This window comes from Triticum aestivum, chromosome 4D (assembly GCF_018294505.1).
Source record: "Triticum aestivum cultivar Chinese Spring chromosome 4D, IWGSC CS RefSeq v2.1, whole genome shotgun sequence".
Lineage (NCBI taxonomy): Eukaryota > Viridiplantae > Streptophyta > Magnoliopsida > Poales > Poaceae > Triticum > Triticum aestivum.
The window spans coordinates 37,842,015-37,863,745 of record NC_057805.1 but is presented as its reverse complement, the minus strand read 5'-3'; the positions used below and the strand labels follow the sequence as shown (position 1 = coordinate 37,863,745).

Below are 21,731 nucleotides of genomic sequence, written 5' to 3'. Positions count from 1 at the left end.
AAAGAAGGCAACGTGTAAGAAGGAGGCAGCGCGAGGGGATGAAAAAGGAGAAGTAGAGCGCGAGTGGGAGCATTGCGACTTGTGAGGAGGTAGAGCAGCAGCGGGGGCTTCCACATGTGCACCCACACTCGAGTGCAGTGTAGCACCAGAGCACGGCGTTCCATTGGGAGCCGTCCAACACGAAAACCTGCCGGAACAGTCGGACATGGTGGGTCGAGAGGAATGGGAACGGCTGGCTGGCTGAGGAAACCAAGGGGAATTTTAACTCTATATATATTGCTGAGTTGGATGCGACGTCAGCTTTGACAAGTCAATGTGGATGCCACGTCACACAAAACCATCGTCCAATCGTCTTGGGGCTAATTTAGTTTAAGGTTGTGTCTTAACCGGTTTCATACTTCGAAGTTCACGAGTGCAATATGCAATGTCTCGAAAATATCGTAAAAGCTATGGTTGATCATCCTCCTGCCGCACACATTGTCAAAGGGTGACCATCTAGTAGTAGAGTTAGTAAATTATATGCACGTACTTCTACTTCTCTCAACCAGTCGTGTCATCTCCACGATTTAGCGCACTCCGAGTGCGGCGGCCACCTCAGCCGTGCCGTCCCGTTGAGTCGCCTAGCGGCCCTGAGGACGGCCCTCAGGTCAGCGATCTTGGCCCGCATCGTCCGGCAGCAGTTGGCGTGCACGGTGGCCACCTGCCGGGCGTCCCGGCTGTCCTGGCAAAACCCGCTGAAGCGCGCCGTGTCCAGCACGCGCACCGTCACGCCGAGCCGCCGGAACGTGTGACGCCGCTTCATCCGGTTCAGCACGTCCTGCTCCTTCATGCCCGCCGACTCGCCGCGGGCCGCGTGCCACTCGTCGAACAGCGCCGCCGTCCGGTTGTAGGCGGCCACGAAGAAGAAGCCGGTGTTGAGCTCGTTGCTGAGGTAGTCCTGCGGCCGTCCGTTGAACTTGTCGCAGCTGATCAGGAGGTCTTCCTCCCCGGTGCGGTACTTGAGACTCGGGAAGGGGTTCCTCAGCCACATCACATCCAAATCCTTGCAAATTAAGTATCACATTAACAAAACTTCGTCTGACATACTTGATGCATGCATGTGCTATGTACGGCCCAAAATTTACGTGAACTTATCCTCAAAAAAAAAATTACGTGAACTTTTCACAGGCAGACCAGAGCTTACCGTGAATATGAAGCTGTAGCCGTGCTTGAGAACGTCGCCGAGGAGGCGAATGCGCCGCCACATCATGCGTATGAACCCGTCGGACATGTAGAGTTGCTCCGACGACAAGTCTTGGGTGCCGTTCCTCGACGCCGCCGGGAGCCGATAACACCGGACGCCGCCGAGGCTCACGCACCGGCGGTATGCTGGCCGGTCCATTGCCACGAGGAGGACGTGGCTGACGAGCTGCGCGGTTCCCTCCCCTTCCCTCAGGCTCCGCACGAAAAGGTCGAGCAGGCCATCCTCCTCGGCGTACGCCTTGTTCAGCACGCTCAGGATCAGCGTCCTGTTCGCGTCCGCCGCGCCGCGCAGCGCCGCCTCCAGATCATCGCCGCCGTAGGCGCGCACCTGGGTTTAAGTTTAACAATCCCCAACAAGTTAGGGTTTCGGGCTTTGCTGCGTCTGAATTAGTTACAGGCTCAAATAATCAATCAATTGACATATATAAAAGGCCCCGAATTGAGTAAGTAAGTAGTTGAAGCCGGAGGATTCTACTTGCCGCTGATCGACGACGCCACATGCCGAAGAACCGCTGCTCCGTCTGGCCGTCGGCGTCGGCCGGCGACCACAGCACGTAGTACGTGCCGACCACGACGAGGAGGCAGACGGCGGCGACTGCCACGAACCGGGCCGATGCTCAGTGCTCCGGCACGCAGAGCAGCCGGTGGGGGCATGGCAATTGCGTCCAACTCCTTGACTTCTTTGGCCCGATCACCATGGGATCGGAGGACGGCGGTGTCTTGGATGAGGACGAGCAGGCGCGCGGTATCTCATGGGGGCACGGAGTTTGTTGAGAGCAGTTCAGTTGTTTGTATTCAGGAGATAGGTGCACGGGTAAATGGGGTACGTGCGCGAGTCATGAGAAAGTTGCAGCAAACCTACCCAAACCCAACCTGCTGCACGCCTGGGTTTTCGCTCACACAAACTATCATGGCGTACGTAACGTAGCACATCGATCGATTACCGTGCAGTTTCTGTTTGACGGCATTTGTCCATGAGAAATTTTACTTTTTTTTTAGACAAATGAGAAATTTTACTACTATTAGTTTTAGGAAACTTCCGGTATTCTGAATGGGAAAATGACCGAAGGCCTAGTTTACGTGCGCACCAGGTCCGGAAGTTTCGGCCCACCATGTCCACTGCCGCCCATTTCTCTATCTGATCGATTAACTGTATCAAAAAAAAAACTGTATCAGTTGCTTCTTCTAAAAAAAAACTGTATCAGTTGCCGCCACTAAAAGAAAAAACTGGATCAGTTGCCGATCCTCAAAAAAAAAAACTGTATCAGTTTCCTAGAGAGAGAGAAAAAGTGTTACCGGTCAGAATTTCCGAAAGTAAATGATCGAGATATGTACAAATATCAGCACAAAAGCACCGTGAAAAAACCCCACTTACTAGTGCAAAAAACGATATTTGTCTAGCACATTTTCATGTCCACGGGTAGCCCATAAAGGATAGATACTGTTAGTCAGATAGTAGCCGATGTTGTACTCATGACCATTGACGGTATAGTGGTAAGAAAGAACTTTTTCTTCAGTCAGCCTAGCAAACAATGGTGAACAATGCAGCACATTGATCATTGTGTGACCTCAGGCGTGCGGAAAAAAACATGCTAAATCCAAAGATTTTGTGATGCAACTGCTTCGAAAATGATGGTGGGCTTCTTAATATGACTCTGATATTGCCCTTGTAAAAATTTTGGGCAATTTTTCTATTTCCGAGCAAACTTGGCCATCCTCTTACTTTCGAGATTGCCAAGAGTCTCTCGGTGTCTGCCATAGTTGGTTCTCTCAGGTACTGAGATTCAAACACCGAGACCACGACAGTTGCAACCTGACCATGTTATCTCCGCATTTACTGTCAGACATCCGTAGGTACTCGTCCCATAAATCAGCGGTCGTGCCATATGCGAGCATCCGAAGCGCGCTCGTGTACTTCTGGTAACCAGAGAACCCAATCCTTGCCACGACGTCCTTCTTCAAGATGAATTAGTCGTCAATGGATCAGAGGCCATAGTCGACACGATCGAAGACATTTTTGCGCATCCGAAAGCGCCAACGAAAATTATCGAAGAGGGCATCAGGGGCAAAGTAGTCATCAATCAGTGTCACATAGCCACGTGCCCTGTTGCGTTTGAGCATTCGATGACCCTTGATCGATCCCTTGAAATTGAGAACATGCTCTTTCGCACATTCCGCGTCCGCAAGGACCACCTGCATCACCCCGTGTACTCCTCATTGGACGAGCCATTGGATGACTCAACATAGTGCTCGTATATGTATTCCATATCAAATACATTGCTTCAAATAAGAAGGGACAAAAAAATTAGCTTGGGTATTTCATCGAACAGTTGCCAAGCATGGTGAGTATCGTAGGAGCTGATGGTACCCGCGCTGTGGCCAGAGAAGAGGTGTGGAACGACGGAGGAGGAGAAGCGGCTTGGAGCTCGGGTGTATCGTTGGAGGTGACGAACTTGTCGATTTCCGGCAGGGATGTGGCAGGGCGGCCGGGATGATGGAGTGACGGCGAAAGCAAGAGAGGAAAAGGGAAGGAGGGAAAATGAGAGGATGGAGGCTCGGGATGTGGGAGGGGTTTTGGTGCGGTATTGGGTGGGCTGGCAGTGTCGGAGGCATATATGTCTGTTGTCCAGACTCCCGCAACCCTCCCTCCCCCCTCCCTGCCGTCCCCCACCAATTTGTCTCGGTTTGCGAAACGGGTGTGTTCGAACCGCTCGACGGACCGATACAAATCCGTGTTAGATGACAAAACACGTTCAGATCATATGATCCGTATTATGGGCGGTTTAAGGGTCCGCTTTGGAGGTGCCTGTTTGATGGGCCTATCTAAAAGAATGGACACAGCTTAAGATCTACAATGGGTACTCGTGTCCGATTTTATAATGCCTATCCAAAAGATGTGCATGTGCCGATCTATCATTCTGTCTACTCGTGTTCCATTCTCTAACAAATGTCTTGGCGAAAACAATAAAAGATCTGCACAGTTGCAGCTACTACCCCATATTCAGTAACGGAGCAGTACTAAAATTCCAAAAGGATTCCCACGAGAAGAAACATTTAAGCAGGCAGGGCAACGCATGGGCGAATCAAGCCGATAGTATACGTTTTAAAACGGTTGCTGGCTCTGGCGTCGCGTGGTGGCGATGTGAAGGCAGAAAAGGGGCAGACATGCGTATCGCGGCATCTGCGCCCGCATCGCCACCCCCGGAAACCAAATTTGCAGCTTACCTCCAGTCCCCTGCTAGAGCTACTCCCCTGTTTAAAGGGCGGCGTGGGGCAGAAGGAGAAGCAAGGCCGCCAGTTGCAGGCTTGCAGCTACTCCTCCTGCTTGCTTCCCCCTGTCGCCGGTCGAGGAAGGAGATGGGTGGCCTACTCCCGCTGGCGCTGCTCGTCGTCCTCTCTGCAGCCGCCGCTGCCCCCCAGGTTCGGTTCTTCTCGCCTTATCTTAAACCCACCTCTGCTGCAGATTTAGTAGTAGTAAAGAGATGATAGGTAAAGCAGAGAGATTTCATGGGGGACAAGAACAAAAAATACCTATCCTAACACAGAAAACCGAACAGATAGGTCTGTTTTTCTCTGCCTGGGATAAAATGTACCCACTCCTACTAGCATTAAGGAATCAGTGATGATGCTATGCAGTTGGCTCTTGGCTGAATCACATCCATGTTTGCTTTAACATGTGTTTGTACCTGCAGCTTGCCGGAGCTGCGAGGGGAGACCATTCCCTACCAATAATACAGGTCGTCTTTTATCCCCCTCAAATTGACATCATATTTACGAAAATGCATAGGAGCTCTCGGGTTCTATATTCAAAAATAATTTAGTAATTCAAAAAAAGTCAAAAAATCCTGGAACTTTTTATGGAATCAAACATGACAAGTATTGCACTCATATAAAAAGATTTAATAGGGAATGACCTTTATTGTATCCGGGGTTAGAGATTTTTCAAAAAATGCTAGATATAAGTACTATTCATGCTATATTGTCGTCATAAATTTGTCTTTTTTGCCCTGAAATCAACGAGAATCATTCCTTGGCCAAACTTTTTATATGAGTACAATACCTAGTCATATTTGGTTCAAAAATATATCTAGGATTTTTTGACTTTTTTTTTGAATTATTAAATTGTTTTTGAATATAGGGGGGTGGAGCACCCGAGTGCTCCTAATCCACTTACTCATATTTATGTCTACTCCTACCCATCTTCTATTGTTTGTAGTGTACTAATAATCATAATGGTGTTGTACTATCACAGGAAGACATCATACAGACGGTTAACAACCACCCAAATGCCGGGTGGACGGCTGGACACAACCCCTACCTCGCAAACTATACTGTACATAGAACACCCTCTTGATCTTGTACTTGTCCTCGAGGCACCATCTTCTCCTTCTATGTATGCTGACCTCAAAAGCATCTTCTGCGCGCAGTTCGAGCAATTTAAGCATATCCTGGGAGTGAAGCCAGCACCTCCAGGTTTACTGGCTGGTGTTCCAACCAAAGCTTATTCAATATCAGAAAAGGAGGGTCTCCCAAAGGAGTTCGACGCCAGATCTAAATGGTCTGGCTGCAGCACGATCGGCAAAATACTTGGTAAGTTCAACTAGATAACTCAATGATCATAAACCGGTTCTACATCGTTTTAATTGCACTGACCAACTTCATTTGCTCGTTGTTTTTCTCCAATACCTTGGAAAACGCTGATTTTCATGAGCAGATCAAGTAAGTCTATGCACATTACCTTATATCGTTACCACCACGAGTGCTTGCTGAACAATTGAAGATGATCAAGGTAGTATGTATTGGTTGACAATGGCAGGGTCACTGCGGTGCCTGTTGGGCCTTTGGTGCTGTGGAGTGTCTGCAAGATCGTTTCTGCATTCATCACGGCGTGGTGAGTGCATATGGACTGTAAAATGTGTGAATTGCACGATGTATTGCTCTTCGTGCATAGGCACGTATATATGATGTACAAAGGTGGGCCACAGACCTCAACTATACAAGGAACTAGGAGGCGGGCCCAATACACAATATGCACATAACACATATACTCAACACCCCCCGCAGTCGAAGCGGCACCGCGGCTGACGCAAAGACTGGACCGGAACTCCTCAAATGACGCCGTAGGCAAGCCCTTGGTCATGATATCGGCAAATTGTTGGGAAGTAGGAACGTGCAAAACACGAATATGGCCAAGTGCCACCTGTTCCCGAACAAAATGAATATCCAACTCAATATGCTTGGTCCATCGATGATGCACCAGGTTAGCGGAGAGGTAGACCGCCGAGACGTTATCGCAGTAGACCACCGTGGCACGGTCAACAGGGCAAGAGAGCTCCTGAAGCAGCTGGCGAAGCCACGAACACTCGGCGACGGCGTTGGCTACCGCACGATACTCAGCCTCAGCACTGGAACGAGAGACCGTAGGCTGCCGCTTGGACGACCACGAGATGAGTGAGGGTCCAAGATAGACACAATAGCCCGAAGTGGAGCGACGAGTGTCAGGGCAGCCCGCCCAGTCTGCATCGGAGTAGGCGGTGAGGGCGGTGTCGGTGGAGGCGTGAAGCGTGACGCCAAGATCCATAGTGCCACAGATATAGCGGAGAATCCGCTTGACGGCAGCCCAGTGAACGTCTCGAGGATCTCCGGTCGAGTCAGAGTGAGGTACTGGAGAGCACCAACGATAGACCGATAGAAAGCAGCATCCGAAGCAGGAGAACCATCCGTGGCAGAAAGCTTGGCCTTCGTATCAACAGGCGTAGCGGCGGGCTTGCAGTTAAGCATGCCGGCGCGCTCGAGGAGCTCGTGAGCGTACTTCCGCTGATGAAGGAAGAAGCCATCCGGACGGCGCACCACCTCGACACCGAGGAAGTAGTGCAAAGGACCCAAGTCCTTGATGGCGAACTCAGTGCGAAGACGAGCCGTGAGCTGACTAAGGAGTCCAGCCGTACATGCCGTTAGGATGATGTCGTCGACATAGAGCAGCAAGTAGGCCGTGTCAGAGCCCTGATGATAGACGAAGAGCGAGGCGTCCGAGCGGGTAGAGCGGAACCCAAACTGGTGGAGAAACGCCGTGATACGCTGGTACCAAGCGCGCGGAGCCTGCTTGAGTCCGTACAAGGACCGCGAAAGCAGGCACACGTGGTCGGGAAGCTCCGGGTCAACAAACCCGGTGGGCTGCTGGCAGAAGACCTGCTCCTCGAGGTGACCATGGAGGAAGGCATTGGAGACGTCCATCTGGTGCATCGGCCAAGCACGGGAGACCGCAAGGTGGAGAACCGTGCGTATCGTGCCAGGCTTGACGACCGGAGCAAAGGTGTCGGTGAAGTCGATGCCAGCACGCTGTCAGAAGCCACGAATGACCCAACGCGCTTTGTAGCGATCAAGGGTACCATCAGGACGGAGCTTGTGTTTAAAGACCCACTTCCCGGTAATCACGTTAGCGTGCCGGGGACGGGGAACAAGCTGCCACGTCCGGTTGCGCAACAGGGCGTCAAACTCCTCTTGCATCGCAGCCATCTAGAGCGGGTCATGAAGAGCGGCTCGAACGGAGGACGGCAACGGCGACGGCTCGGAGATGGACGCCGCATGGACGTAGTCATCCGAGGCGTAGCGCGAGCTCGGGCGAAAAACGCCCGTACGGGCGCGGGTGACCGGACCGGCCAGAAACGCCGGGGGCGCCGGGGGAGCCGCGGGCGCCAACGTCGGGGGCGCCGGGGGGGCCGCGGGCACCGGGGGCGCCGAAGGCGCCACGGGGGCCGCGGGCGCCAACATCGGGGGCACCGGGGGCGCTAGTGCCGCGGCTGTAAGAGGCGCCGCATGCGGGGGGCGCGCCTCAAAGCCGGGGAGGCGGGCCAAGAGAGGCGCGCGAGCGCCCTGGGAGAGGCGTCGAGGAGCCCGCGTCACCAATGGCGGGAGGAACAGCTGGGGTACCTGGTGAAACGGAAACACATGCTCATCAAAGTAAACGTGCCGGGAAGTGAACACACGGTGGGAGACAGGATCGTAGCACCGATATCCCTTGGAGTTGGAGGGGTAGCCGATGAAGATGCAAGCGACAGATCGAGGTGCAAGCTTGTGAGAAGCAGTGTCGGCAGTGCTGGGATAGCAAAGGCACCCAAAAATACGCAAGTCGTCATAAGATGGTGGCGTACCAAAGAGAAGATGGTGAGGTGCGTAGTTCCACCGTGGGCGGCAGGGTCTAATGTTAAGAAGAAGTGATGCAGTGGCGAGTGCGTCCGACCAGAAACGAGGCGGCACGTTGGCATGAAACAGGAGCGTGCGAACGCAGTTATTCAGAGTGCGAAGGATGCGTTCGGCTCGACCGTTCTGCTGTGAAGTGTACGGACATGTGAGGCGGAAAACTGTGCCGTGATGCGACAAAAAGGTGCGGAAAGCGAGGTTGTCGAACTCTTTTCCATTGTCTGTCTGAAGCGCAAGGATGGGACGCCCAAACTGCGTGTGGACATAGGAGTAAAAGGCCGTCAAGGTAGAGAGTGCATCCGACTTTCTGCGCAAAGGAAAAGTCCACACATAATGAGAATAATCATCAAGAATGATCAGATAATATAAATAGCCTGAGTTACTGGGAACTGGAGAAGTCCACACATCGCTATGAATCAACTGAAAAAGAAAAGAAGCAATGGTGGTGGAATTAGTAAACGGCAAGCGAACATGTTTGCCGACTCGACATGCATGACAAGTTTGATGCTCGATCTTATTGCAACTGAAATTGAAACTCCTAAGAATATGACGAAGTGTGATGGGGTTGGGATGACCCAAGCGAGCGTGCCAGAGATCGACGGCAGCGGAGAGAGCAACCGGTGCGTTGGTGGTGGATGAAGGCGAGTGCACCGGATAGAGCTCGTCGGGGCTGTCACATCGGTGAAGTACCATCCTGGTTCGAGCGTCTTTGACACAAAAACCAAGCTCGTCAAATTCAACGGTAACAGGATTTTCACGAGTGAAACAATAAACGGAAATGAGATTCTTGATAAGATGAGGTGACACAAATATGTTAGATAAAGATAATGAAGGAGAAGTAGAAGGAAAAGAAGTGTGCCCAATATGTGTGATAGGAAGTGTGGAACCGTCGCCGACAATGATACGGCGGTCGGTGGAGATAGGAGTGAAGGAGGCAGGGTTACCAGGATGAACAAACATGTGAGCCGTGGCACCGGTGTCCATGTACCAATCACCACCTCCAGTGTAGTTGTTCGGCGTAGGAGCGCCATGCAGCCCTGTGAGGAGCACCGGGTCCCAGGGTGCCGGCGAGGGGGACGGGGACACCATGGGGAGGCCGTAGCCGCCGCTCAATGGCGGCGGTGGGTACGCTCCATACAGCCCCGACTGCAACTGCGGTGCCGGATAGGCTGGATGGCCTGCCGGAAAAACCTGCGAGCCCGCTGACAGATGCTGCAGGTGTTGGGCGCCATCTAGCTGCTGCCCAGCGAGCGAGTGGTGACCCGCTGACGACCCCCACCCAGCGTTTTGATTTTCGGTTTGAGATTTTTTTCGCCCCTGGCCGAGATGGCCGAATTTCGGCTATTTTCAAAAATTTCGACCGGAATTTGACCAAAATTTGACTGAAGTTTGATTAAATTTGACCGAAATTTGCCAAGTTTGATCGATTTCGGCGGAAGATAGATTTCGCCCGAGGCCGAGATGGCCGAAATTCGGCTGAAATCCGTTTTTCTCAGCCGAAATTTAAAAAACAGCCCTCACCACATCAGTATCCGGGCGCGTCGTAGGTCGCGCCGTAGGGTGCCGGCGGCGGGACGGCAGAGGCGGCGGCGGACGGGCCTGATGACACCATTGCCGGTCCGACGACAGGGATCGACGCGGTTGGGCGGCAGCGGCAGAAGGCTTCGATGACGCGGGTGGCAGCGGCTGGCGACGGCTGGAGGTCCCTCCGACTCGTCGAGTGCTTTGCGACGAGGCCGATGTCTCTGACCGAAGCTGACTTCCGGATGCATTAGCCGGTGCTTTTGGCTAAGACACACACGAAGCTAGCTAGACCAAGCAGGCAGGCAGAGAGGTGGATGGATTCGTTGACGTACGGGTAGCTAGCAAAGTAGCTTTAAGCTAGCTATATCAACTCGCCAAGACGGCTACGTACGAACACGGGCGGGGCTGGCGGCAGAAGCGAAGCGCGGCTGGAGGCGAGTAGCGACGCGGGTGAAGGCAGCAGCTGGCGGCGGCTGGAGGGATGCGCGGCTGGAGCGATCCGCGAGCGCGCGCGATGGGCCGGCGCGAGGGACGCGCGGACGCGCGGGCAGCTGCGGGGCGGCGGCCGGCGCGGGAGGAGGTGCGCGGGCGGCGGCGGGGCGGCGGCGGCGGCGGCGGCGGAAGACTAGGGGTTTGACACGGAAACTGATACCATGTAAAATATGTGAATTGCAGGATGTATTGCTTTCGTGCATAGACACGTATATATGATGTACAAAGATGGACCACAGACCTTAACTATAAAAAAAACTAGAAGACGGGCCTAATACACAATATGCATATAACACATATATTCAACATGGATGATCCATCTACTCTCTGTTCTGTTTTTAAACAGGCCTGTTTGGTCCTTTTCTTACAATAACCAGCCTGCTGGTTTTATTCCTTGCAGAACGTTTCACTTTCTGTCAATGACATAGTGGCTTGCTGTGGGTTTCTGTGTGGCGATGGCTGTGATGGAGGATATCCTATCTTCGCATGGCAATACTTTGTCGAGAATGGTGTTGTTACCGACGAGGTATAGCTAACTCTCTACTTCCTACCACTTCAGTGTCCTGATGATCCCAGAGCAATCCTACTATTATTATTTGACCCTGTTATTATGAATCACTTCTCTGTGTTCTAAATTCTAACTACAACAGTGGGTATGACTGAATCTGTCTTAACAATATAATCCCCCCGCAAAAAAAAAGATCGCTATAATGGAAATTGGATGGTAGATTAATTATTAATAATGTTTCGCTCCGTAAATGGAATTGGTCGATTTGTGAATACATTTTTGACAGCTCAGTTAGTGACTGTATCATTTGGCACTAAATGCTAACAGTGTATATTTGATCCCGAAAATCAGGGAGTAGTAGGACATATTGTACTAGTGTGTCCTGAGTACGTGAAATTCATCCCAACTTTGTTCAGACACAACACTACAATACAAATGGTTCTGTTTCAAGTTTGGGAAAATACGCTGTAGCTTAGCATACAACATGAAGTAGAAGAATCGTCATAAAGATTTCTGCATGATCTTCAAGAAAGATCCTCTGGAAAACACAGAAAACCTAGCTGAAACTAGCTGCACGTCTTTATCTGGCTAGGATTTTTTTTTGCATTTTTTCTTTTCTGTTCCTAACTATGTATTGTTTTCATATGTTATTTTGTACTAGCACATATGCCCGTGCATTGCAACGGGGAAACAAATAATAATATCACACCCATCTAGCCTAATAAGCATGCCTCAAAGACTCCACCTCGCGCGTTGTGCAAGTCCATGTCCTCTATTTCAACACGACATTCATCTATCACCGCTTATCCTCCTTTCCGCCCTTGTTAACAGTGTCCCCGGTGTCCACCTGATCACAATGCACCTCGACGTGATCAATACAAGGGCGATGAGCTTGACCATCACATGGCACACCCGTCATTAAATCGCACCAGCCCAAGGGATTGAACCGCACCAATGCAAGGGAATGTTCAAACTAATCTGTTGAGCTGGGCGTGAGTGCTACCCTCTATGTCCCTCGAGCACAACCTCCATACAATGTCTCATGCACAACGCTTGTGCTTTGTTACGGAGCAAACGCCTGTGGCCATGTACCAGGGTTGTCCGGCTCAAGGAACTGGGTTATGGGACAAATGTTGCTAATGTCAAAAATGATTGGTCACTTCATGGTAGGGTTCTTTAGGGGGCTAGTTCAGAACATTGGACATGATAATGTGTGGCTAACGACAATGTTGGACACTTGTCTGCCACTTGAGCGCTAACTCAGCCATATGCCAGCCGGTTGCCGCCAAGGCAACTCGCCTACAGCTCCAAGCAACTAATATCAATTGATGATTCTAGGGGATGCACCCACTCCCACGACATGTGTCACTTTGCTACATGCGCCCACTGCCACCGCAAGATCTGTCGTTTGCTAGTTGCGTGAAATCACGCTTACTCGCCGTGATTGGGTCTCCCGAATCAGCAGATGCCTACTTCTCTCTTCTCGCTCCGCCACTGAAATGTATATGAACTTAGACTGCACAAGGTTCAGTAAATGAACAGGCAGACTATCAACTTGTGTGTGCACTTGTCTTAATTTGGATATGTGGCGCCAGCATTGTTGTTTGAATCCTATTAGTAATTGTTGATTGGTGAAGCTATAATTAGATTCCATAGTATTTTCAGGTTTCAATCTGAGCTGAGCCTACGATTATTTACAGAAAATAACAAAAAATTTAGTACTACAAGCTAGCACAAGTGTGAGTGCGAACATTTGGGATTGGGACGAAAAGAATGTCGTTTGTAGTGTATAAATACGATGTAGCTCATTTTATTCCATGAGAGTTGACTCGCGTAGTTGGTTAATGTGTGGGATTTGCACCTCATGTCCAACTAATGTTGTATGAGTTTTTTTTTTCAGTTTTTCATATATTTTAATTCTTCAAAAATGTTCGTATATTTTCAATAAGAGTTCAAAATTCCAAAATTTATTCATGTTGTCAAAAATGGTTCACGCAATAAAAAAAGAGTTTCACAGTATAAAAAAAGGTTCACCATACATTTGAAAACTCTACTGTATATGAAAAATGTTCATCGTGTATAGGAAATTTGTTTAGTGTGCATTTGAAAAAATGACCGTATATTATAAAATGTTCAGTGTGTATTCGAAAAATATTCACTGTATACTAAAAAACTTCAATGTGTATTTTAAAATTCACTTATAAAAATGTTCGTAATTTTGTTGCCAGTTAAAAAATTACATTTCAAAGAATATTCACCGTATATAATAAAAACATGTTCACTGTATATTTATGGAGCCGCGCTATTTTAATCAATGAACTCCATCTGGTCAAATGGTTACGACCGTCCCTTTAATATTAGGTAAAGATTTTTATTTAACCAGGCTCTCCCCTCATGTTTCTTGTAAAAATGATTCAGCTCATCATACCGCTCATACTTGTACATTGTCTTGCAGTGCGATCCATTCTTTGATCAGGTTGGCTGCCAGCATCCTGGATGCGAACCTTCTTATCCTACACCTGTGTGTGAAAAGAAATGCAAGGTGCAGAACCAAGTGTGGGAGGAAAAGAAACATTTCAGTGTCGATGCATACCAAGTAAACTCTGATCCACATGACATCATGGCATAGGTCTACAAGAATGGCCCTGTAGAAGTTTCTTTCATAATTTATGAGGTAACTTCGATTCAGTATTTGATGTTTGACATGTGTTTTGCCAAGGCTGTCCAAATGAGTCGAAATTTCTGCTATTACTTTGAAATGTACAAACATAATATAAACAAAACTTTGAAAAGCTTTAAATCTGAATAAATCCGTGGAAAGAACATGACAGTAGGAGAAACGGAAACAAAAACATACATGCTCTTGTTAGCATACTGAAATATGAAATATAATTATTATCTTTGAAGCTTTGAATTTGGTCAACAACTCATATGCTTTATGATTGTATATAAGACATAAGAAGTACAGATTCTATCATCAAAGGTGAAGAAGATATTTGTTACTTTCAGTGCTGATTTAATTCTGTAATTTGCTGCAGGACTTTGCACACTACAAGTCAGGTGTTTACAAGCAAATCACAGGTAGGATGGTGGGAGGTCATGCCGCCAAATTGATTGGATGGGGAACAAGTGATGCTGGCGAGGATTACTGGGTATCTTGTTAATTCTCTATCTTACACTATTTATCAATTAATGATCAAGTCCTGGCGTGTTCTATTATGTCTTCTGTTATTCAGCTTCTTGCAAATCAGTGGAACAGAGGATGGGGCGATGTGAGTGTGACAAATACCCTGTATTGTTGAAGTGCAAGAGTGAATGGTAGGATCATGCGTTTGGCTAATTAACAAGTTCTGGTTTGTGATGCATTGTAGGACGGGTACTTCAAGGTCATAAGGGGCACGAATGAATGTGGCATTGAAGGAGATGTTAATGCCGGTATGCCCTCGACAAAGAACATCGCGGGTAGCGCCTTTGCAATCTGAAGTCTGAGCGGCGCCTTTCCTTTGTTGCAGTTGGAATTAGGGATTTTCCTGTCAAATTAAGACCCTCTTTGATTCAACAGATTTTCATAGGATTAGCAAATATGTCCGTGCGTTGCAACGGGAGAAAAACAATCAGATTATGTAGATTATGCCAGGATGAGATAAGGATTTTTAAAATGTCATTTCATAAACTACGTCTGAATAATTTCATTATGAGATAAGGGACTTCTAAAAAGTCATTTCAAAAACTGAAAATGTGATGGTCTCATCATGACTTGATTTCCTAAGGCGCCACACCGAATTATTTTTTTGCTGAGCAAACTACATTGATGGATCTTGCCTGAGCTGGACTGATGAATGATGTGCCTCGCCTTGACCTGGCATCGCGGCGTTTTTCATGACCAGTAAAACTATAGTACCAAAATAAATATAGCTATGCATGGAGGCTGTTGGAAATATGCCCTAGAGGCAATAATAAATTGGTTATTATTATATTTCCTTGTTCATGATAATCGTTTATTGTCCATGCTAGAATTGTATTGATAGGAAACTCAGATACATGTGTGGATACATAGACAACACCATGTCCCTAGTAAGCCTCTAGTTGACTAGCTCGTTGATCAATAGATGGTTACGGTTTCCTGACCATGGACATTGGATGTCGTTCATAACGGGATCACATCATTAGGAGAATGATGTGATGGACAAGACCCATTCCTAAGCCTAGCACAAGATCGTGTAGTTCGTTTGCTCAGAGCTTTTCTAATGTCAGGTATCAGTTCCTTAGACCATGAGATTGTGCAACTCCCGGATACCGTAGGAATGCTTTGGGTGTACCAAACGTCACAACGTAACTGGGTGGCTATAAAGGTGCACTACAGGTATCTCCGAAAGTGTCTGTTGGGTTGGCACGAATCGAGACTGGGATTTGCCACTCCGTGTAAACGGGGAGGTATCTCTGGGCCCACTCGGTAGGACATCATCATAATCTCGGGCAAGTAGCATACCGATAGACAAAGGGAATTGAATACGGGATTGATTGAATCCCCGACATCGTGGTTCATCCGATGAGATCATCGTGGAACATGTGGGAGCTGTGACACCCAAAATTTTGGCCTTGTTTTTATTTATTAAAATGTTGCCAGGAAATAAAACTTTTCCAATTGTCAAGTTTTAACTCTTGTGATTTTGGATTTATACCTCTTATGGGAAAAACCTTCAAAGTGTATTTTTGACTTGTGTGCCCTCTTTATAAAATCAATCCTTTATCAGTGGATTTATTTGCATAATTATTTTCATAAGTTTTAATTCTTTTAAAATGATTTTTCATAAATTTGGAGCTCCTTTTTGCACTGCAACCATTTGATAAATGCTTCTAAAAATTCCACCAAAATTTGGGGATGTCATGTGATGGTTCCACATCACTTTTGTGCAAGCATACCTTCTGGCCAATGGAGATTTTGAGCCCTTCACCAACTTTTCCAATCTGGTCCAGTAGGCACTTTTGCACTACAACCCATTTAAATATTTCTTTAAAATTTCTTCCAAGTGTTTGGAGATGTCAGTGGATGCATACCATTCTTCTTCAAGCAAAAACCCAGGGATGTTCCTTGGAAAATTTGAGTGGATCAGCCTCTTTTGCATTCTGGTCCAAATTGGTGATTTGTACTGCAACCTTATTTTTCCTTGCTCTAGTAACCCTGAGCTTTTTCCTACTTGTAGCCCTCCCTACCAAACTCTTAAGTCCAGGAGATTGGGCTCATTGGAGGTTTTGAAGTGCATGTTCTAAACCCTTTTTCTTTCTGCCCAAAACTGGAGTTTTGCAAAACTTGCACTATCAACTGTCTGCTTTTGCCAAACTAATCTTACCACCATCTCCTGCATCTAAAGAGACACTGATCTGGAGATTTTGGCCACTCCAAGAGTTGCCTAAATACATCTGGCACTCTGTCGAACACCTGGTGTGCACAGTCATTTTTGGCAAGCTCTCTGGTTTGCATTGTGGACTTGGACCTCTGACCGATCCACCTTGTCCACTGAGTGCCTTGTTACCCCTACCTCCATCCTGTGCAGTGCCAGCTCCACCCTCGAGCTCTAGAGCGCGCTGGCATTTCGTCGAGCAGGTGCCGTGCGTGCTCTGGGCGCGCCCAGAGCGCACGTTTTGCACGCGCGCGCACTACGCCGACACGCCGCACTGCCGCCATCGTCGCGTACCATCTCTGACTCCTGCTCGCCTGCCGCACCCCGCCACGCACTCGCCCTCTCTCCAGTACCCTCCAAGCTCCCCCTGGCACCCTGCTGCGCCACTGGCCGCGCCCTTGGCGGCACGCCGGCGTCGGCAGCGGATTCCGCCGCGGACGGCGCCGCCCAAACCACCAGCGCACGACAGCTGCCCCGGAGCACAGGCCGTGCTTATCCTCCCGCTTGTCGGAACGCGTTCGTCGCCGCCACGATGCCCTGCAACTACAGGAAAGTGGTCGCCGGCGATCTTATCTTCTGCCGCCACGGAGCCAGCCTCGCCACGCTATATAAAGGGACCCCGAGCCCCTCCGAGCACTCACGCGACATCAGACCCACCCCATAGAGCTTCCCACGCAGTAGATCTACCCGTAGTGGCCGTCTTCCTCATCTCCGGCCAGCTCGGCCGCCGCCAAACTCCGGTGCGATTCGTCGCAGCCGGCCATTCTTTCGCCCAACCAGCGCCACCAAGAACTTCCCCGTAGTCTTGCGGAGCTGCCCAGCTACCCAACTCCGGTCGGAGCTCACCGGAGCACCAAAGTCACTCCAACACCGTAGCTTTCCTCCGCCGCGGAGCTCGCCGCCGGCGATTCCTTCCACCCCCGACGACCCATCAACCACCCAAAGGACCGCCTCGGTCTAGCCGTTCCATCCCCGCCCTTGGATGCCCGTGAGGCGCTGCCGTTCGTCGACGGCGATCGCCGGAGCCCCGCTCCCGTCGGGCAGAAGAGAGGGGAAGGAGGGAAGAAACGGTCAAACCTGACCAGTGGGCCCTCTGGACCCACTGTCAGTGACCCGCGCATCCGCCCTCTCTCTGTTTAAGTGAAGGCGCAAAACCTCGCGTACGTTTCTCTGCTGCGAAAGCGTATTTCCCTCGAAGCGTTTTCCTTTTTCTGGTTTTATTTAAAAACAGAAGTTTGACTAATCTTTGACTGGCTATAACTTTTAAAATAAAACTCCAAATGAGTTGATTCTTTTTCCTACCTCTCTCAAATTTCATCTAGTTTATTTTAAGATTTATTTCAAAAATATTTGAGACAACTTTTTGTACTGTGTTTGAAATATTTGTATTTGTGTATTTTGCAAAATAGGATTTTTGGAGGAAAAGGAAAGCTTCCAATAAGTGCATCCTTTGCATACTCTTGAAGGCAAGCATTTCTGAACTCTGGCATAATATTTTGTTGTGGTGTTTGGATGGGATCACAACACCTTTTGACTTGGAGTATGTGATAGCTTTATGTATCGATATGGTCCCGTGCAGGAGTGCACTTTGGAGTTGTTTCGTGGTCAGCAATGGATACACTAGTGATTTGGGTCATCCTCGTGATCTTCTCTTGCACACCGGTAGGAAGCCGGGAAAGTCGTGGTCTTGGGTAGACACGAGCTTGTCCCTAATCCCTCGTCGAGACGAGTATGCCCGGCATAGCATGGTGAGGCTCGAGGAGTGGTGATTTATTTCACTAGTGGTAATATGGTTGGTGGATTCTTGGACCACCTAAGTCGGTTGTAGACCGAGTCTTGATCAATAGCTTCCTTTTGTTGGTACCACCACTTGTTCCTGCAGGGGACAGGGTATGGTTTAGTAGGTTGTCAACCCCTTTCCAAAGCACACACCGTACAGAGAGGCCGTGATGAGGGTCCCGTGGCCACGGATTAAAGCCTGTCATTCGGTCCGGGGGCATGGGTGTTTCCGGTTGGAGCCGAGGGGGGTTGCTCCCCTAGTTTGCGCGCGGTATAAATTTTGTGATCCCATGCTACGTAGAGGTTGTAGCCTCCCCACTTAGAGTTTTGCTTGGCAGGTGTCGTGGGTGATTCCAGACACTGGTGAGTTAAGCTGGTGTGTGTAGGTCAGGCGTGTTTTCAATCAAAAGACCGTAGACGGAATTAGTCCCGAGGGACTGAGTAATCCCGTTACTCGTGGAAAATGGTACTCCCTCTGCAGAGGATATATCCCGTTGGATAGTCTTGTCTTGAGTAAGAACCACTGTCTGAATAGAAATCTGGTAACGACGTTCAGATGGAGAACGATTTGACTAGAACCCAGTAACGGTATTCGGATGGAGATACGAATTGACTATATTATCGGTTTTCAGATGGAGAAACGATTGTACTAAGTATTATTTATGATTGTGGCCCCTATGGATTATGATCTTTATTATTCTGGACTAACCTTTTATTTTATGTATATGATTGAGTATCCCTGGGATGGTCCTACCTCCTGGATATTCGCTGTGATTATTTTTTTTATAAGCCCTTTCTGTGGTGTCGCTCAGACGCCCGACTGCGGCAGGCTTGTTGTTCATTATTCTTTTATAAGCCATTTATGTGGTGTCGCCCCGACGCCCGACTGCGGCATTATTATTATTTCTGCATTTTCCGCTCGAGGAGTCATTCAGACACTCGTTTGGCACCTGTATTATTATTCTGCATTTTCCGCTCGAGGAGTCATTCAAACACTCGTTTGGCACCCGCATTATTATTCTGCATTTTCCGCTCGAGGAGTCATTCAGACACTCGTTTGGCACCCGTATTATTATTCTGCATTTTCCGCTCGAGGAGTCATTCAGACACTCGTTTGGCACCTGTATTATTATTTCGCATTTTCCGCTCGAGGAGTCTTTCAGACACTCGCTTGGCACCCAGTATTTTACTTTGAGTTGTTTTAACCACATATGTGCATCTTGGTCTTCCGTATATTTCGTGACAGACGTGTGATCACATATTAACCCGGAGCATGTTTGATATATTATACCCGTGTTCTTAATGTTTGCGAGTACATTCAAACGTACTCACTGGCTTGTCCCTGGCTATTGTCTTGGCCAGATTCCTTGCGTGGAGTTATGCATCGCGGTGACAACCTCAGAACCCACGTGTTGGCGATAGCAGCCTCGCAAAGATAGGAGTTATCCTGGTCAGCTGTTCTTGTGGGAAATGGAGTCCCATAAACGCAGATGTACCCAATCGCTTCCGCCCTCGATCATTAGAAACCAAATGTTGTACATCCTAGGCCTGAATGGTCTTGTACTACATATTTTTTGTACTTGCTTGGAGTTCTTGTATCAAGTTGATACCTCATCAGCTAACAGTAATCCTGGGGCTGATGAGCGCACAGGCCGTTTTTCTGGGAATTTATATCCCAAAAATCCGGTCGTGACAGACTTGGTATCAGAGCCAGGCTGACCATTGGCTGATCCTATCTTAGCCAGGTCAATAAACTTAGGTTAACCAAACCACCAGACCTTAGCCTGACCCCGGTCAAGCTTCCCGCGTAAGATAGCTCCACAGAGACCCGCCGCCCTTTTCGGCGGACGGTGCCCAACCTATCAGCCTAGCCCGTCGATCACGCGCCAGTGACCGACACCCAACCCGTCTCTATCGCAAGCGTACGGAGGAAGACTCCGTCCCCTTTCCCTATAAAAAGGGCACGCTAGCCCCATCACAGCACAACCTCTTTCCCCCAAACCCAGCCACGATGCCTGGTCCCATCGTTCACAATGAGACCACAGCGACCAACCTTGGAGGTTTTGTGACCGTGCTCGCAAACCTCACCCGCCGTGTCTATGCGTTAGAAGAGCCTCCTGAGTATGTTGTGTACCAAGGACCCATGTACGGTGAGAGCCGTCAGTACTGGGAAACTGTGCACATCTACGGTAGGGGTCTGTCGCCAGAGCGCCCCTACAGGTTCACTGGAAGGACAACTCCCTTCGAGCCACAAGCCATCCAACTGGCAGCCCGAGAAGCTATAGTTCAACTCCGGCACCTGTCGCCCAGAGTTAACTGTCGCTCGTTCTACTACTACCCCAGTCGTAACGGGTATGGTAGGCCGCCCCAAGTTGCCAACGGAGACCACGAGACGGATCCTGCGCTGTTGCATCTGGTGCGCTATGTAAGCGCACTAGAGCAACTGTTCGACCAGGTCACTCTTGATCTGATCGCAGCTCGTGGAGAGCTGGTTCGCCGAGCCCCGGCAAGGAGAGAAGCGGAGCCCGACACCGACAACCCAGTCGTGCTGTTCGGACACCCGATCGATCCCTTGAGGTCTGCGCCAGCCATCAACCAGAACACTTTGGTGACCCCAGAAGCGCTTCGTCGCCTTTTGGAGACCCACTCCAATGGGATTTGGGCCAACAACCCTCGGGATGGTCATCACCATCTCCCCGACCCTGCAGCACCTCAGCCTCAACCAGCGAATCCCGACGGTGAGAACCGTGGAGAAGCATCGGCGTCCGCAAGGCCAACCCACTTAGACATTAACGAAGTAGACTAAGTCGCTCAAGGTTGTATCGAGCCTTAGTTTTCCTACGCTTTGTAATGTGTGGCCTTGTATTGCTTTTGTTGCATGCTGCCTGTTTGAGCGCTTTTATTTTTGGAGTAGTAGCTATGCATGTGTACGTTGGCGTGCAGTTGCATTTTTCGGGCGCAGCTACCTAGACCAACCCCGTCGGCGCCCACCGTAATGCGTCACATTTATGTGATAGCATCTCTGTGGCTTTGACCCGAGTACAGGATCGGCAGCCAGTTACCCTTCACCCCGGTAGATATCCCAGCCCCGGTGCTATATAAAGGCCACTTCGTGACCTTGCCGAGCACCCCTCACCTTTGTGCGCAGCGCCCACAGCCATTCCTTGCCATGTCGACCCCCAGCATTTATCTGAGAACCCCAGACGCGACCCCGGGCAGTTTTGTCAAGTTATTGTGGGACTTTACCTGCAGTACTATGAGTGCCACCCGTCCACCCCAGTACGAGTTGCTCAAATCGAGGATCACCCCTTCCACCTCGAAATATTGGGCAGTGGTGCACATCCCTCCCGCCTACCCAAACCAAGATCCCACGGAAGTCTCCTTCGTGGGGAAATCCATGCCGACTGCGCATATGGCCATAGAAGCTGCTGCGTACGAGGCGCTCACTCGTCTTCGATTCGCAGTGCCCTATGCCAGCGAGCGAGGATACTATTATTTTCCGAGTCGTGCAGCACCCGGAGAAGTTGCATCTTTTCCCGGTGGGCGCATTGAGAGAGATCCAGTACTGGCCAACCTTGCCCAGT

At 49.4% G+C, this 21,731-nt stretch overlaps 1 protein-coding gene and 1 pseudogene across 1 annotated transcript; one reads left to right on the top strand and one right to left on the bottom strand.

Annotated features, from left to right (window-relative positions):
- Positions 1-427: 427 nt before the first annotated feature.
- On the bottom strand, positions 428-2,802 carry LOC123096626 (uncharacterized protein At1g28695). The gene is made up of 4 exons (XM_044518388.1): positions 2,685-2,802; positions 1,722-1,858; positions 1,184-1,570; positions 428-1,042 (listed from the first exon to the last, which is right to left on the bottom strand). The coding sequence occupies exons 1-4, from the start codon at positions 2,800-2,802 to the stop codon at positions 554-556; spliced, it is 1,131 nt and encodes a 376-aa protein (XP_044374323.1). The 3' UTR covers positions 428-553.
- Positions 2,803-4,342: 1,540 nt separating this feature from the next.
- Positions 4,343-14,630, top strand: LOC123096006 (cathepsin B-like protease 3; annotated as a pseudogene).
- The last annotated feature ends 7,101 nt before the right edge of the window (positions 14,631-21,731 follow it).